We start from the raw sequence: 18,382 nt of genomic DNA, 5'->3' as shown, positions 1-18,382 counted from the left end.
AAGGCACAGAGCTATGCAAAACAGGTGTGATTGTCAGTTACACATCCCGTAAAATGCAGGGCAATGGAAAGCTTCAACTCTGGTTTCCAGCAAAACATTTACAGAAACCAACGACAATGCCAGACAAGGGTTGGCAAGAGTGAAAACTGCTCTTCTGAAGCAGTGGACAGGGATCCTCCTGACTACAGGGCCACAAGCACTATGGCCAGCCTTCCAGTTACTGTCACAGCCTCGTGACACCTTTCCTGTCTTCTAGGCTCAGGCATCACTGTCTCTCAAGACTCCAGCTACCGTTCTCCAGACCATCACTTTACACTGGCTTTCCTTCAACCCATTCTCCACATAGAATTAACCAGAGAAATAGTTGAACTACTTACTATTCTTATATATAGACTCCTCCAATGGCTTCCCAAAGGGTTTGGAAGAAAACTAATCAGTGACTAAACAGAAGACATGGTCTAGCCCCGGCCTTCCTCCTCTTCGTCTGCCCTCCCTGCTGACCACCACGCAGCAACCACTTGGCCTCATTCTGTTCTTAAACTCACCAAACAACTCAGTCTTTAGTGTTGAATTCACACTAGCCTGGGACCAGATAAAGATATAAGAAAAAAAATGCACTATTCAAAATAAATAAATAAATAACAGGCCTAGCCCTGGCCTACCCAGAGAAGGACAGCATGAATTTAAGATTATCATCTAATAAAGACATCACCGATGAAAGTTAGAAACCAACTTTAGGGGAGGCAGAAGAAGTAGCTAGCCAAGATGAAAGTCCATCTGTAGGATCAAAAAAAAAAAAGACAGCAAAGATTTAGAAATAAACCATATAACAGAGTAGAGGATCAAATAGAAAGGCAATGAAGTTGTCTCTAGAATCATGTAAGGGGCCAAAGAGATGGATCAGTCAGAAAGGTGTTTTTCCCCCACAAGCATGAAAACCTCCATTCAGATTTCCAATATGAACATAAATCCAGGCCTGGTAGTGTGCACCCAGAAATCCTAGGGCTGGGGAAGTAGAGACAGAAGGAGCCCTAGAAGTCTCTGGCCAGGAACTCTAGACAAACTGGTAAGCTCCAGATTCAGTGAGAGCTGTGGCAAACATCAAGGTGTAAGTAATTGAAGAAGATAAACAACATTGAACTCTAGCTTCCACACACATGCACACATGTACACATGAACATACCACTCTACAAACATGTACACATGGGTACATCACAAACACACACACACTCGCACTCCAATCAAGCATAGAAGGAAGCTAATTAGCTTAAACCTTAGTCAGGTTTGCAAATAATATCAGAGCATTGAAGTGATAGTGTTTCTTAAAGCAAGGCCTGTGAGTTGTGAAATCATGGCATTGGAAGACCGTGAACTTAGAATCACATGTTGATGCAAAGGACCGAAAGGAAGGCATGACCTGTGTGGCTGCCCAGGTTTTGTGAATCTGCAAGCTCCAGTTTATGTGGGTCAAAAACTGAAAACAGCTTAGAATACATAATTATAATAAAGCTTTTCCTTTACTTGTAGGACTTTTAACCCCAGAAAGACGTAGACGTGTATTATGATTTGAACATCAAATGTCCTCATCAGCTCGTCTGTTTGAACACTTGGTCTCTTGACAATAGTTCTGCTTGCTATAGGAAGTTAACCACCAGAATATGACCTTGGAGTCTTTTTTATCCCAGTTCCACTTCCTGTCTGTTTTCTGTGCTGTCTTCCACCAAGATGTAAAGAGGCGAAAAGACCCATCTGAAAGCTTTGACCACTGCAGAGGTGGAAAGGGCACCTATAGCCACGCCTTCCCTCCACGCAAACTGTACCCCTCAAACCGAGAGCCGAATAAGCCCCGCCTCCCTTAAGCTGCTTCTGGTCAGGTACTTGTCGTAGCCATGAGAAAATTAACTAAACAAACCGAACACAGAAAGGACGGCGCTCGTTCTGTTCAATCTATGGTGTTACCCCTTTGGGTTTGGGTTAGGATAATCTGGCATATGGGAATGCCAAAATTACATACATCACAACTGAAGAGATGTGGATGGTGTCTGAGAGAACCTATCAGACATGATTCCAATCACAATGTTAAATTGGGTAAGTGATTTTTTTTTTAACTAATGAATTTTAAATTGAAATATGAGGTTGTTAGATCACTCTGAGATGTTAAACAGATCTCAGAAATAGTTATTAAAACTTAATTCTCCCTGGTGAATAAACACTTTCTTTTTTAATTTTTTCGAATCTGTGTGTGTGTGTGTCTGTCTGTCTGTCTATCTGTTCACACATATGCAACAGTGAATGGGGGGACTAGAAGATAATTTGTGGGAGTCAGTCCTCTCCTTCCCAACATGTGGGTCCTGAGGATGGAACCCAGGTCATGAGGCTTGACAGCAAGTGCTCTTAACCACTAATCCATTTTGTTGTTCCACAAAAGACAATTTCTGTTTTCTTCTCTGGCACACAAACCATTCTAGAACATCTGAGACGCCAACCCAGGTGACTCTACATGGCCATGCACTTAGCCTCTGCATTCTTTTGGGGCTACCCTGCCCAGAAATCACTAGCCGGAACCCAGTGCTCTGGTCCTCCTTGACTCTTGAACGAGATGCATGTCCCTACTGGTCACCGTATCCATGTATTTATTTCTTCCTCACCTATAAGAACCTAAGAGCAGGCTTTATCCCCTGCGTCCATGCTCTAGCTCTTTAAACTTGCCCTTACCTGATATGACTCTCATATTCACTTCTAAGTCCATCTGTCTGATGGACACAAGTAGGTTTGCCTTTCAAATGCATTCTCAACTCGGTGAGAATCAGGACTTTGTCTTATTAATCTCTAGACCCCCGTAACTTAAAACATTTCCCAGCACAAATAATTGCTCAAAGAATGAACCACTCCACTTAAGGTATTTCCCTAAACTCATGGCATCTTCTAACTAAGATGTCTTCCTATCCTAAAGCAACGACCCAGAAACCAGATGGATGAAGCAGGTTTTCCAATCTTTCTCCTAATGGGCACTGAAATAAACACAAATATGGGGGGAGGGGGGTTGTTTGCTCATTTTTTTTTGCCTTTTGTTTTTTAAAAAGGAAAATGGTTATCTCAGAAAATACACTGTAGTAATTTGAATGAGAATGTCCCCTGTAGGCTCATATATTTGCATGATTGATCCCCAGTTGAACTGTTGGAGGATTAGGAGGTATGGGCTTGTTGAAGGAGATGTGCTCCTGTTGGAGGAGTTGTTTCCTTGCTGGAAGAGGTGGTGTGTCCCTGGAGATGGGCTCATACCAGGCCCTGGGTCACTTTCTCTGCCTGCTGCCTGTGGATCAGAATGTAAAGCTCTCAGCTACTGTACTGCTTCAGCACCATGTCTGTCTGCTCCCAGTCATGACAGTAATGAACTAAACTCTGAAACTGTAAGCAAGCCCCCAGTTAAATGCTTTTTATTTAAAAATGAGAGTTGCTTGGGCCATTGGTCTCTTCACAGCAATGGAACAACGACTAAGACAAGCACTAAAAAAAACTCACCTTACTTTTTACCCCAGTGGTTTGCACCCCCAATTTGGGAAATTGCAATGACAAATTATCCTGCTCAGAGGCCCCTCCCCATTCAGTCAGTCTGGAATGAGCAGAAAATTAAGCTAGCTCGCTTCTGAACTTCAGTCTTGCTTCTCCAACTAAGATTTCATCCAATGGCTCCCTGCAACGTGACAAATTAACATGGCTGAAACAGAACTCATCACCTTTTTCTTCCTCAAGAGTTCAGGTTAGGTTCCTCAAGTGAGTAGTTCTCAACCCGGCTGACTCTCCACCAGGGTCAACTGGAATGTCTGGTGACACTGTTCAAAGTCAGTCCCTAGGATGCCACTGACATCTAGTGGGTACGAAGTACGGCCAGACATTCTGTAAATAGGAAAGTCTCCACCACAAAGAACTACCTGGTCCAAAATGACGCCAATGCTGAGGCTTGAAAGCCTAAGTCAGAGGGATGCTATCCTTCCAGACTGAAAGTCACTCTTTCCATCCCAGCCCCTCCTCCTTCCGCTGCACAGAACAGCTCCTTTCTGAACCACAGAGAGGATGTTCAAAGCACTTTGAATAATCGGAATTCTAAGAGTACCTTCAGAGACCATTTGAAAATACACGTTTGACTCTAAAAACTGCAAGTTACTGAAGAATTTAGCATTGGGATGTTCAGAATAAAGTAACTGGTTCAAAATGGGCAGCTTGAAAAGACTGCCTGGGAATCACAGGGTTGCTTGTTTCTTTCCTTGCTTTTTTTTTTTTTTTTTTTTTTTTTTTTTTTTTTTTTTTTTTGAAACAGGGTTTCTCTGTGTAACAGTCCTGGTTCCCTGGCTGTCCTGGAACTCAGAGAGATCCACCTGCCTCTGCCTCCTGAGTGCTGGGATTAAAGGTATGTGCCACCACTGCCCAGCCTATCTGCTCTTCAGAAAACATTCTTGTATAACAAAGACTGAAGAAAATAACGTGACACGGGGACACACATGGATGGCTTCAGAGATGCGTGGAACACCCAGGGACACTCTAGCCTGGGCATCGGAGCTTTTATAGAGGTGTGAACGTAAGTAATGTTAGGTGAGCCATCAAGCATTTGACAGGAAATGTGCCTCAGCAGAGAGCCTGTTCACGGTAGATATACCAGGTGCATTTAAGGAAAGCATCAGACTATAAATCATTCACCAGGTGTCTTAGTTGGGGTTTCTATTGCTGTGAAGAGACACCATGACCACAGTGACTCTTATAAAGGACAACATTTAAAGGGGTGGCTTGCCTAAAGTTCAACGATTCTGTTCATTGTCATCATGGTGGGACGTGGCAGCATGCAGGCAGACATGGTGCTAGAGAAGGAGCTGAGAGTACTGCAATTTGCAGGCAACAGGAAGTGGTCTGTGTGTTACACTGAGCAAAGCCTGAGCAAAAGAGACTGCAAAGCCCACCCCCACAGTGACACATTTCTTCCACCAAGGCCACACCTACTCCACCAAGGCCACACCTACTCCACCAAGGCCACACCTACTCCACCAAGGCCACACCTACTCCACCAAGGCCACACCTCCTAGTAGTGCCACTCCCTTTGGGGGGCCATTTTCTTTCAAATTACCACCAGGTGTTAACAAACTACATGATGTTTAATATATCAACTACATGATGTTTAATATATCTTTGAAAAACTTGACGTTATACTATTTTATATTTTGGTATAAAATGCATCTTAAAATTTAGTGGCATATGGAAAAAGAATGACTTTTCCCATGCAGTGTTAGAAGGACTAAGACAAAACTAGAGCTAAACAGTATCTTTTGACTTCTGACAATATAACAAAATCTACCTTCCCTACTCACCTGTCATCTTAACTGCACTACCTGACCCTTCAAAATAGAAATCTATCAGAGGTCAAGGATGAATCACATGTATGTAAGAAAAGTTTCCTAAATGAGCCGGACTATTTCAAAAGCAATTTATCAGTTATATCGGATAAAAAAAAAAACATCTGATATATCGGATATAAAACATTCCCCACCCTTCCCAGCACAATTGTTTGTACATAAGATGTTTATTGCATGATTCTTCAACCAAAACGAAAAGCATTCCCCTCGCTGCTTTAGCTCGGGGAGGGAGAATCTAATTGTTTCTTTGGAGCTCTGTTCCAAAAGCTTCCAAAGTGGGAATCAAAGTGAGAGCTATTTTTAGCACAGCCAGCCTTTTTATAATCTAGCCTGCGCAGTGGAGCGAAGCTGTTGGCCTTGAACAGAAAGCCTCACACCACCAAGAGAGCCCATCAGCTCAGATCTTACCCTCTGGAATCTGAGCAGCTGGTGCCAGAGCCTCAGCCATGGCAGCCGAGATGACATGCCGCGCCTAATACCCGGACACTGAACAATAGGTAGATAGCAGGAATCTGTGTGCCATCCAGCTATTCCATCCTGGTGCACGCAACCTCAATGTGGGAAGGCAGAAATTATTTAGGAAGAGAGAAAGATGGGCAGGCAGGAGAAAAACCAAACATTTCTGGATAAATGTAAACCCAAGTTAAAAACCAAAGGGAAAGAAAGAAAGATATAGATGGCTCACGAAAGGCAAACTAGTAACATAAAAGCAAAATGGGAATGTGTGATATGAATAAAAGCATGAAAGAAAGCTTGGCATTCAGCAGAAATTAAAGGAATCTTAGTCTCAAGGTTTAAAAGAAAGCAAATACCAATACCCAGGTATGCAGAAAGTACAGAGAGTGGAAAGGATATGGTTAGGGAAACCAAAGGTTCACGGTGGTAAGCTGAGTAGGCTCATCCAAGCCTTGATAACATTCATGCCCATCATGGCCAAAATGAGGATAAAGATGTCTAGGTCTCAGATCATTGAGTGAGAGCAACTCTAAGCAGCAGGTACAATGTCTATCGAATGTACCTTTAAATCCGCAGCAGCTTGCACTGTGCCTAGGCACCCATGTATTGTTAGTGGCTCTGTGCTTTGTGAATGAAGGAAGGGCTTGTAGATTTCAAGAGTGCAGTGGATTTCAATGTGCTTAGCTATCATAATTTGAGCTCCAGTTCTTCACAGGCAATTTCAAACAGTGGTCCTCGAAGTGTGACCAGCCTTAGCATCACCTGGGAACATCTGGCCAATGAGCATGAGCATCCTTCTTTTGCCAAGGCAGAAATCACAGGTAGACCCAGAGACCTAAGCCTAAGGAACCATTAAGAGATGGCTCAGTGAGTAAACCACTTGCTGAACAAGTGTGAAGAGTTCAGATTCTCCGGGACCCATAAAGCCAGGTGAGGTGGTACTTATATATAATCCTATGTTCCTGCTGTGAGATGGGATGTGGAGATAAGAATTTCCAGGAGCTCAAGAGCCAAAAAGTCATGTATGCACAGTGGCTAACACCAAGACACTCTGCCTCAAACAAGGTGGAAAATGATGCTGACCCCTGAGATGTCCTCTCATCTCTACACATCCATGACAAATGCATGTACACACATATGCACACACAAAGACACACATACACCACTCTCAAAATATAAATATAAAAATCAAAAATCAAAAGGAATCCTTCTAGATTACTCTGAAACAATGTATCTACTGAAGACGGAAGTGACCAGCAAACATTCTTTTAATATAAAATATTAATGCTGTTCGTTTAAAATTTGTGCATATAATTCAGATTATTGAAGGGAAAATAAAAAACAAAGTGTAACAGGTCCTCAGACCATGGCACAAATGATGCCATGGTGGAAGTGCCATTCAGGCCTTGGAACCCAGGACATAGACAGCAACACCCGCCAAAGGAGAGCAAAGACCTAACCCACCAAAGTCCATAGCTCTGAGAAAGTCCCTAAATGTACTAACCTTGCTTCTTGGCTTCTGAAGTTCTGTGTGGACAGAGGTTTCTGTCCCGCCCAGTCCGGCAGCCATTCAGTCCCAAAGAAATACACAGGCCTACATTAATTATAAACTGATTGGCCTATTAGCTCATGCTTCTTAACTGACTCATATCTTAAATTAGTCCATAATTCTTGTCTGTGTTAGCCTCATGACCTTGGTACCTTTTATCAATGAGACATTCTCATCTTGCTTCCTCTGCATCTGGGTGATGACTGCAGACTGAGCCTTTCCTCTTCCCAGAATTCTCCTATTCTGGTCACCCTGCCTATACTTCCTGCCCAGCTACAAGCCAATCAGCATTTTACTAATCTTTACAGGGTACAAGATCATTGTCCCACAGCAATTCTGCTTCTGACTAACTGTTCTGTGTCAACCCAAGAATGTCCTTTGGGTTTTTTTCTTGTTGTTTTTTTATTTGTTTTATGTCTAAAATCCCACCCTCAGGAAGACTTGGAACTGCATGTGGATCCTGAACACCGGTGTAGTCACTGGCCAGCTAACAAAGGCTTTCTACACAGAAAGAACCTATGTCTGAGTTGTAGCACGAATAATAAAAAAAAAAAACCCAGAGACAGACATTGGCGTAAAAGCTGAAGATCAGAAAAGCAAAGTGGTTAGCTATTGAAACTTTCTTCTACCTCAGACCAAAATGGCGCTCCTGCCTCCAGGAATCCTTAGAATGAGATTGAGCTGAGAGATGTCTCCTCCCATTTTATATTCCTCTCTAGTGCTGGGATTAAAGGCATGCACCACTACCCAACCTCTATGGCTAACTAGTATGGCTGCTGAGATTAAAGGTGTGTGCCACCACTGCCTGGTCTGTATGGCTGACTAATATGGCTGCTTTGCTTTCTAATCTTCAGGCAAACTTTTTTTTATTAAAACACAAATAATATACCACTAAACTGGTATATTTATATCTGTCTGGTGGATACCTCTGGCATAGATGATATTAAAGAGCCATAAAGGCTCCCTTAAACCAAGCTGAGGATGGAGAGATGGAGAAAGGAATTCATTCTCCACCTTTCTTTTGTATCAATATCCAAGGCCAAAGAAAGAGGTGTCTTATATGTATGGACCACCCATTCTATGTGTGTGTGTGTGTGTGCGCGCGCGCGTGCACGCACATGTGCATATGTGTATACATGAGCATATTTGTGCATACAAATGTATGTGTATATCTGTGTGTAAGTGTATGTTGTACACACATATATATCTATATATATTTGTGCATACAAATGTATGTGTATATCTGTGTGTAAGTGTATGTTGTACACACATATATATCTATATATATAGATATATATGTGTGTGTGTTGCATGTCCATTTGAACTGGTACCAACAAGAAATATATAGGTATATAAACATGAATATGTGTATACATATATTTGTGTATGCATGTTGTATTCTCATTCACTCTTTCAAGTTCAATACTCTTGCTTCATTTCATGGGTAAGTACACTTGAGATCAAAGAAGCTAAGTAGAGTTTATTGATGACCATGGAACTCAAAGATGGCTGACTATAAACCTCATGTTCTCAATCATCATGTGTCCTTTCTATTACTTTCATAAAACCTGTTTTAGAAGTTCATGAGGACCAACAGACCTTCTTTGAGTCAGGAACAGTATGCAGCCTGGCTCTCCTGCCTTAGGAGAGGAGAGAGAAGGTCCTGAGAATTGCCCGTGGTCCAGTACAGGAACTACAGAGAAATAAAGTCCAAGTTCTGACTGAAGGAAGCAGTGGCAGAGCTCTGTGCAGAGCTACAGGCTTTGCTTTTGATTTGGCAACAGATGTGGCAGCTGGCACTTTTGAATGCTGACTGCACAGCAGGCACATACCTGTCTGAGCATGCCACAGGTATCCTCTGAACTGTGGCCATTGACTACCAACCTTCAACCCTACTTTAGATAAAGACATAGTGCAAACAAAGCTTTATTTCCCCAAGGTCATGAAAACAACATCACCTGGGCCCTTCTCAGTCTAGGGCATCTCTTCAGCCCCAGGCCTGGGCTTCCCAAGTATCACCAGCAATAGAGAACAAAGCAAGATGGAATGCAGGGAGGCAGAGGCTTCTCCCCATTGCTCAGGCAGCAGATGACAGCAGCTTGAATCATGGCCGTAGTGGTGGAAAAGGAAGAAAGAGTCAGATAGGGAATCATCGTAAATAAGGTGAATTGGTGAGTGTCCAGGGATAAATGATAGAAAGGCAGAACCATCAAGGTCCAGCATCCAGCCTGAGCGATGAGGGAGACAGCAGCGGCCGTGAGCAGATGAATCAATGCCAAGTCCAATAATGCTGCCAGAGCCGAGGTGAGAGGCCAGACTGGAAGGGGGGTCTGGAAGTCATCCTTGTGGTGACAGCTCCAAATGAGAAATTGCTAGCAAAGGCCCAGGAGAATGGCTAAAACAAAAAGGGGGGGCAAGATCTTGTGAGAACTCAGGAGAACAGACACAGAACAGCTCTGCAAACCACACAAAGAATGCTTCTAAAGAGATGAGCGCTGCGGACAGAGTGAGGATGAAAAAGGAGATGTCACTGATGGTTGACCTTGGAGAAGCAGCTCCATGATGTGATGTGAGCAAGCAGGTGATTTCATTTAGGAAATTACCAAGTGGATCAATGTGTACCAGTGACAAGGAGAGAGGGGACGAGAAAGGAAGAAGACAGGGAATTAGCGATCAAGAGAAAGTGGAGAAAGACAGGTCGAGAGAAGCTGAACACAGAGAAGCAGAGAACTGGGAACCTAGCAGATAAGAAGCAGGAGAGATGGAGAGGGGCATGGAATACAATAGAGAAGAGGAAAGGAACCAAAATGAAAGATGAGATGGTGCAGAAAGACTTGGAAAGAACACAGAAGTATTTTCCACAATAACCTGCAGCCATAAGGGCAGGAGTGGATGACCAAAACATGGTGTGTCTACTCAGGAGAAATTGATTGGGGCATTATGAAGAAAGTGGTAGCCATCTACACCATGTCGTGGATGAGCCATGGAAGCACAGTACTCAATGGAAAAAGCTGCTTATAAACAATAGCTATCATATAGCTGAATTTACATGAGATGTCTAAAGTAGGCAAATCTATGAGGCAGAAAGTTGCCTAAGGCTAGAGGTTGGGGGAGTAGTAGAATCAGTTGATGAATGCGTATTTTGAGGTGATGAAATGTCCTAAAATTTATTGTAATGATAATTACCCTGTGGAGGCCCAAAAATGTGAGCCAATTTCTACCTTGTCTAATGGTCAAGAGAGTTGGGAGGTCGCTAAAAACTGTTGACAACAACCAGGGCCACACATCCTGACCCAGGATGTGGTTACTTGGGTCTTTTGACATTACGGTGGCCCATACAGGTAGATCCACTCCACTCTGACAGATGGTCAGGATATGCAGGTTATCTGGGGAGTGGCTGCCTTCAGGATACTTGGTCTAGTTGTGGGTTCACTGCCTAAACAACAGAATGCTAATGACTTGATGTCTCAGTGTTGAAGCAATAAACTGTGTGAGTTGTCCTTTGTATCACGTTAAGAAGTCTTTTGTCTTCTTCCCCCCTTCTCTCCCTCTTTGTATTGGGGTATAAAAGTGTATGGAAAATTAAATGTATTTCAGTATTCACTGGAACTTCCTCCCAATACTATCCTATGTTTCTGTTTTATTATTTTTATTCACATCTTTGTATTGTTTACTTACTTTTTGGATCCCCAGACCCCTATACTGGTAAGTAGTGTTTTTGTCGAGGCTGGTCCCCAACATTACCCAATCCTGAATATACTTAAAGAAAAGGACCTATTATATATTTCAATAGTATATGGATGGCATCTCAATAAGCTGTTATCTAAAAAAAGGAAGACATCTACAATTTCTCACTGCAATCATATTTCCTATCCAATTTGCCAGAAAGTATCACCAGCTCTACCCTCAAATAATCCCCAGGCAAAGCCTCCCACCAGGTCTACAGGTAGCAGGCCAGCTGTGTTCATGGCCCAGACAAGCTGCCTGGATGGCCAATAGTCTCCAAGCCATCTTCTTAGAGTACCTACTGGTGTTCATTCTTTCCTCGGTTCCAGACTGATCTTTCCAAGAGGGGCATCACATAGCCCCCTGCAGTTAGCCAAGAAAAGCTTCCATCTTTGGGATAAGATCCTTGCTTGTCCCTGTGAGCTGGCGCATTCTGTCTGAGATCCACCTTTCAACCCTGACTCTCTTATGCTCTCCTCTCCTGCCCCATGTACACTCCATGCAAGTTCCTACCTTGGGACCTTTGTGCTGTCTTAGTCCAGTCCAGCTGCTGGAGCAAAGTGCCTGACTCTAAGGAACCAGTAAACGCCAACAGCATCATGTTGGCAGAGCTAGAGGCTAAGAAAAAAATCAAGGTACCAGTAGATTTGGTATCTAGTCCAGGTCCTCTTCCTCATAAACAATGCTTTCTATTGTCCTCACACGGCAGAAAGGAAGGCAGGGGCCTCTTCTGTAAGGACAGCAATTCCACTCATGAGTGTTTCGCACCTGTGACCCATCATCTCCAAGGTTCACCTTCCAATACCGTCTTCTTGGTGGTTCCATTTCAACGTAACAGCTTTGAGAACACAGACACTGAAGCCATAGCCTGTGAGTAGACCTAACATTTTCTTCCCACTGATATTTACACTGTCCACAAGCTCATTTCATTGGGGTCTCTTATCACATTTGCAGAAAGGCATTCCCTGTTGTAGGCATACTTTACCCTGTCTCTTTGCTTTACCTCTCCATTAACCCCCTCATACCCTGTTTCTTTCTGTTGACCACATACATATACACACATGCACAAATATACATGTATGCACACATACAGACACCACAGTACACACATGCATGCATGTGGTTTAGCCATCTCCACCCCTAAACTGTGACCTCTGTGTGTACAAGGACTTGAGCACTTGTATTCACACAACTCAGAGAAAACCTGGCGTGTAATAAGCATTTGATAAATAATTATTGAATGAATGAATGAATGAATGAATGAATGAATGATCTTTGACTCATCCTTTATTTTAAAGATAAAGAAACCTGCCAGGGCTTTAAGGAAGGTTGGGGGCAGGTCACATAACCAGTAAATCAGAAAAGCCAGCTTCTAGCTGGTGCCATCTAAGATCTTGAGAAGAGACAATGCCACTGGGGGGGATGCATTCGTACTGACAAGAACCACAAGTATCTTCTATTATGCACAGAGGGAATGAAAAACTTAAGAGTCACTGGTATGCTGAGAGAAGCTCCCCAGCTCAGAGATGGCCACAGAGTGATAAAGCTGTGTCTGTTTTTCCCATAGGCCTTGCAATCTTGAATGTGTCCTTCAGTCTCCAGACTTCACACAAATAGAGGAATGGTCTGAATCCCCTCGAGCCTAAAACACCGAAACAGCCCACCTCTAAGCACAGTGCCACAGTCCACTTACACACTTGGACTGTGTGTGAGGACTCACAGTAGATGCTGGGACTTGTTCCCAGGTGGAGGGACCAACCCCACAGGCACTGACCCTCTGGTCACCAATGTTTCCAAGGTAACAGATGAGCCCACGTGCTAACACGTGCCTCAGCAGTGATGAGTTCTTAAAAATAGTCTAAAATCACCAATTAGTCAGAACAATGTGGCGCTTGGAGGCATTATGGAAATCCTTTGCAAAATGCTAATAAAATTTTGGCAATGGCGGTTGTGAATTCGCATCACAGCTATTCTTTTCAGAAAAAGGAAAAGAAATGGCTCCTTTGAGGAAAAATTATATTCTTGATGTTAGACGGCTTTAATAAAATAATCCTGGTTCAAACAGTTAAATTTTATTTTAGTCATATATTTCCTGTGTGTTACCAAAGCACCGCGCTTGACATGATGGAGAGGGTTGTGTGTGTTCCTTCTCCAAACCCAGGCAGGCTCAAGACCCAAAGAGATCTAATTTTATCAGTTCAAATCATAAGGCCCACACGGGGACCAGGCAATGAGAGATTACCAAGAACTTAGACAAAGCTTGATTTAATTCCTTTCAAATTTAGGACCTCCTGTTAGAGTCTCCTGCAGCATTTGAGGTCTTGGATAATCTTCTTTCTGAAATATTGTCAGTTTCAAGAGAAATAGCTACTCCACTTAGTAATAACATCTTCCTTGTAATACAAATCTTAACAATGAGCCAGAGCTCATCTTACATTATTCAGAAGTGTACATTACTTTTCTGAAAGTCATGATTTGCTTACAAGACATTGTTTTAAAAACCAAAAGAAAACCAAACAAAGACAAGAGTTTGTTATTGAATCAAGTCAAATTCTAATCCACTATATTCATAATCTCTAGATTACCCATGAATCAAAAAGAAAAAAATCTGGCTGGCTGTACAAGGCCTGCATAAAACCCAGCGAGGCAGAATTCTGTGCAGATGGGCTAGAACACTCCCCTGAATGATGAAGCTGTTGGCAGTTGGTAACGGCTGGAGAGGGAGAACCATTTTTTTATGGAGGGCCTGGCCACTGGAAGGTCCCTGCTCCCGTGTGGCTGGTCCCACACGTGCACACACATGGGTAGAACTAACTGGAGTAGTGGGAGATTCCACAGAGCCATTGTATCTGCCATGAATTCGGAGTGATGGCATCTGGGCTTTGGGGTTACCTTTTGAATGAAGTCAGAGATGCTGTCTGATGTTTCTGGAGCTGCTTTTCCCAAAAGGGTTCACAGGCTTTCGCATAACTTAGTCCCCAGACAGACCTGGTAAACCAGGAAGTCTGAGGATTGCTTAGGTATTGGTTCCTTCAGACAACTCCTAGATCAGATAAGAGGTTTCGGTATGCAGAAACTGACTTGCTGAAAGTGCCTTTTGTGTAACAACAAAGAGGCTCCAGCTAAGCTGCTAGGCCTTCAATTCCCCAACAGCTGACCCCCCTGCTTCTAGCAAAGGCTGTAATACATCCTGCAGGGCCGCTCCTTCTTCTACCAACACCGTCAAACCAGACGTACTCAACTATTTATTTAAAAAAATCATAAAAGGATATGAAAAGTTGAGAGGGGCATGTGGAGTGAGATCCCGGGGAAGTTGGAGGCGGGGGGGGGGGGGGGTAAATGGAAGATAGATACAATCCTATTTCATTATATGCATATATAAAATTCTCAAAAAGAAAACAAAACTTTAAATAGTGCGTGTATGTGTGTATGTGTTACTCTATAGTTGTTTTAAAATCCCGCTAAACAAAGCAAGCTTCCATTGGATGAGCTTCCCACAGGTGGACAGCTTCATCTCCGCAAAGAGCCTCAAAGCATCAAGAGCCTGGAAGCAAGGAGATCATTCCTTTCATGTTGAAACCTGTTTAATCTCTGAGCAACATGCAATGACACCTACATGTAAACATGATCTCCCTTGGAAATTTGGGGGTGGGAGGCAAGATATGCTAGTCAGAAAATAGTGCGACTGCCTTATTAAAAATCAAGACATTAAAACAGCTTACAGTCGTTGATAAGAATGGTACTATGAAATAGCTTTTATTTTAATAGAAGAAATAAAATATGATCAGAAACAAGAACATGGTATCTTAAATAAGGCAGAAAATGTATGAACTATAAAAGCAAAGTCTATCTACCACAGCCCAAGAGCAAAGGACTCAAACAACCATGCAATCATGACCCCAAGTAAGGCCTTCCTCTTGAGCTCTCCCTTTAGGCATGTATATTACAGCAAGGAAAACCAAACTGTTTCAGGAGGTAAAACAGAAGATACTTAGACGTAAAAACAGTGTAGAAATAGAAGGTAAGGGTCACCTAGGATAACATGTATTAGACTGCCTGGAAGACAGGAAGATGACCTGTGAAGACCTGGAGCCACTGAGTTCAATTTGGGGGTGCCTGAGCTTAAAGTGGCCTGGAACATTCAAACAGAGATGCCAAAGTGACATTCAGATGAGTGGGTTGGAGAAGCTAACTCAGACATACAAATGTAGGAGGCATAATGGCTCAATGAGTGACATTGGTCCATGTCCACCTCCATGAAAGGATGCATATGATCAACTTGGAAAGAGCCTGAAAGCACAAGCTACAGGATAAATGGTATACAACAGTCTGCTAGAAATGTGTATTTAGACAAATAGTATCATGTGACCTGTCTCTCACACACTCACACACACACACACACGATTTGACAAATTATTAACTGATTTTTTTAGACAGGGTTTCTCTATGTATGTCTGGCTGTCCTGGAACTCGCTTTGTAGATCAGGCTGGCCTCGAACTCACAGAGATCCACCTGCCTCTGCCTCCCTGAGTGCTGGGATTAAAGGCATGTGCCACTACTGTCCAGCTTATTGGCTGATTCTTAAGATTCGATGAAGTTCAGATCAGAATGAGTAAGAACTCCATTTCCAGTTTATAAACTTCTGCACTGTTACGTTGTGTTTCATACAGTGGGGAACTAATGTCTACAGCTCCCATTTCTCCATCCCGGCTCTACCTCACCCCAAGTGACTCCACAGTAGCAGAAACTGGCAACAGGATGAGATGCGAAAGAGAAACATGACGTTAGCTGTTCACATGGCAAGAGAGAAATTTAATATTCTCTCACAGTTTCACAACAGTATCGAGATGCTCAGATACTTAGAGAATTCCAAGTCTCGTGTTCCATTCAAGAATGCCCATATTAATCAAATCGTGCCCTGTGATGGAGAAGAGCCTACTGGGAGCTCAGGATGAGGTTCGCACATGAACAAAGCAAACGATCATAAATAGGATCCTCGGTGCCCGTGTGCACTTGTGTGGTTCATCCTGGATTTTTCTTAAGTGACTTACCGTAATCACCTAGAGTAATACCACCCACTTCAAGACAAGACTCATGCAATTGTTTTCTGAAACATATGGTCTGCTACTTGACTAAGAATATCATTTTCCTGAACAGGAAAAAAAAACTGATAGACTGCATTCTAACATCTGAAAGCAAGCTAAGGGGTTTGTTTGGCCCGTGTGCACTTCCTTCTTCCAGTCCTTATGTATGTTCAGACTGAGAGGTTCAAATGAGAACCTTTTGTCCAGCAGCTGAACAAAGTATTGTTTGCCCGCCCATAATTAATGTGCCGACACTCTCCAGAGAGACATCTGCTGGCTACTAGCTAAGTGAACCTTACCAGGAAGGCAAAGGCAAGTGAAATTGCTTCCATCCTGCTTCTCATTTGCGTCAACACAGCTCGCCTCGTTCTGGCAGGGTTTCCTCTGGCAGGCATCAAATTCTTCACAGAATGTGCCAATGTACTGGTCCTCGCAGGTGCAGGAAAACGTTGCCTAAGACACAAAAATAGAGCATGTAATACAAAAATACAATACTCTAAAACACATGCTTTGGATGACATTGGAGGTTCCAAGGTCCTGTGTCCTTTTATAAAGATATCAGTGCTGAGTGATTTCATCATCCAACTTTATGTCATAATCTGGGTAAATCGCGTTATGTGAAAAATAGTATGTGGCTGTTTGCAGTTTAATTTTGGGCATTCATTTTTATAGTTTATTCATATTTATCCCAACCACTCTCAATCTTCTGAAAATAGAAATAGAAAGAACAACTTGTTTTAAACTGAAAATGAAGTTTCACTGACCCATAGGAATGGCAGTTTTGCCATAGTATACAGTCTTCAGTCATCCAAATTAGGTACCATGCCAACCAGCTTGAATCCTCAGCATGGATGATGCTCGCAACCCAATGCTACCAAATGGCCTACTTGGCCCATCTTTCCAGTGCACCAAGCAGACTCACTGAATCACTTTATAAATTGATCTCAAATAGTCCCTGGGAGCAAGGGAATGTATAAAGAATCCAATTCAAGAAGTATTACATTTCATTGTTATAATCACATAACCATAGTACAGTACAATTCAAACATCAGACTCAAAGAAACGACTTTGACTTGAAGCTTTATTTTTGAAGTAGCTGAAAAGCCCAAACCAAGCTGGACATCCCTAAGTCCCTATTTCTGAAAACGCCATGCCTTTTAGACAGGGCCCAGAGGACCAGAACTGGGTCGACTTGAAAGCCCCCTCCCTGAGGACTGGCTTTCACGGTGCCAGAGATACCACCCAAGCTTGCAAAGAAGGGAGGCACCAAACAGTCCCAGTTCCAGTTATGATGCCTATAACCCATGACATGCCTATAACCACATGGCACAGCGCCCTAAGGGTACAATAGAGGCATACGTGCCTCCACATTGACCAAGAGCTCTCTAACTGAACTTAAGACCGTTCAGTGAGAGGGAATCATGCTTGGTACTAGAAACCTCACCAGCCACCTAAGGAAGTCACAGATCTTGGAGGAGAACCTACAATCCCCACCATGTTACTAAACCAGCATAATCCCTACCTATATTCTAAATATTTATCATTATAACCTCAGGTAAGTATATTTCTCACCCCTCACCAAGGACACTTCTCTTTGCAACAGACCATTACAGAAAACTGCAACCATTAATGTGTGGAGTTGCAGAGCCCAGTAACTACAAATATATCTACAATACGACTCTTGAATGGAAGGCTCAGGGATCATTACAGAAAAAAGAATGGGAAGATTATGAGAGCCAGAAGAACAGGAAATTTGCTGTGAGATTGTGTCTCCTAGAAATGTCAGAGAAGCTACACCCGTGAAGTGCCATCAACATGACTTCCTAAAGATGATCTAGATAAGGATGACACCAATTCACATACTAATGTAAAAGGAGTAATGCTCGTCAGGCCTCAACCCGGGACAACTGAGGAATGCTTGGAGTGTGAGCAACCGCCTTCCCAGGGAAGAGCGTACAACCGTGGCTCCCCAATAGCGAATGATCAGCCCTGAAAACATGCATCCAAGAAACTTTATACAGACTGAGAAGGTTGTGTTTTTATATATAGGGGAGAGAAAGAGAGAAAGTGTGTGTGTGTGTGTGTGTGTGTGTGTGTGTGTGTGTGTGTGTGTGTAACAACAATTAAAGAAAAGAAAGCCATAAAAGGGTGGGAATACAAAGGG

At 42.9% G+C, this 18,382-nt stretch overlaps 1 protein-coding gene across 1 annotated transcript in view; it reads right to left on the bottom strand.

Annotated features, from left to right (window-relative positions):
- Window positions 1–18,382, bottom strand: part of Dner (delta/notch like EGF repeat containing) — a 298,176-nt gene that overhangs the window by 90,143 nt on the left and 189,651 nt on the right. Inside the window, exon 6 of the mRNA XM_057761704.1 lies at window positions 16,518–16,671. Coding sequence (XP_057617687.1) covers window positions 16,518–16,671 — 154 coding nt within the window. The remainder of the gene's footprint in view (window positions 1–16,517; window positions 16,672–18,382) is intronic.

The sequence above is a fragment of the Chionomys nivalis genome, chromosome 2, assembly GCF_950005125.1.
Source record: "Chionomys nivalis chromosome 2, mChiNiv1.1, whole genome shotgun sequence".
In the NCBI taxonomy this organism is placed as follows: Eukaryota; Metazoa; Chordata; class Mammalia; order Rodentia; family Cricetidae; genus Chionomys; species Chionomys nivalis.
This window is presented reverse-complemented; position numbering and strand designations above follow the sequence as displayed.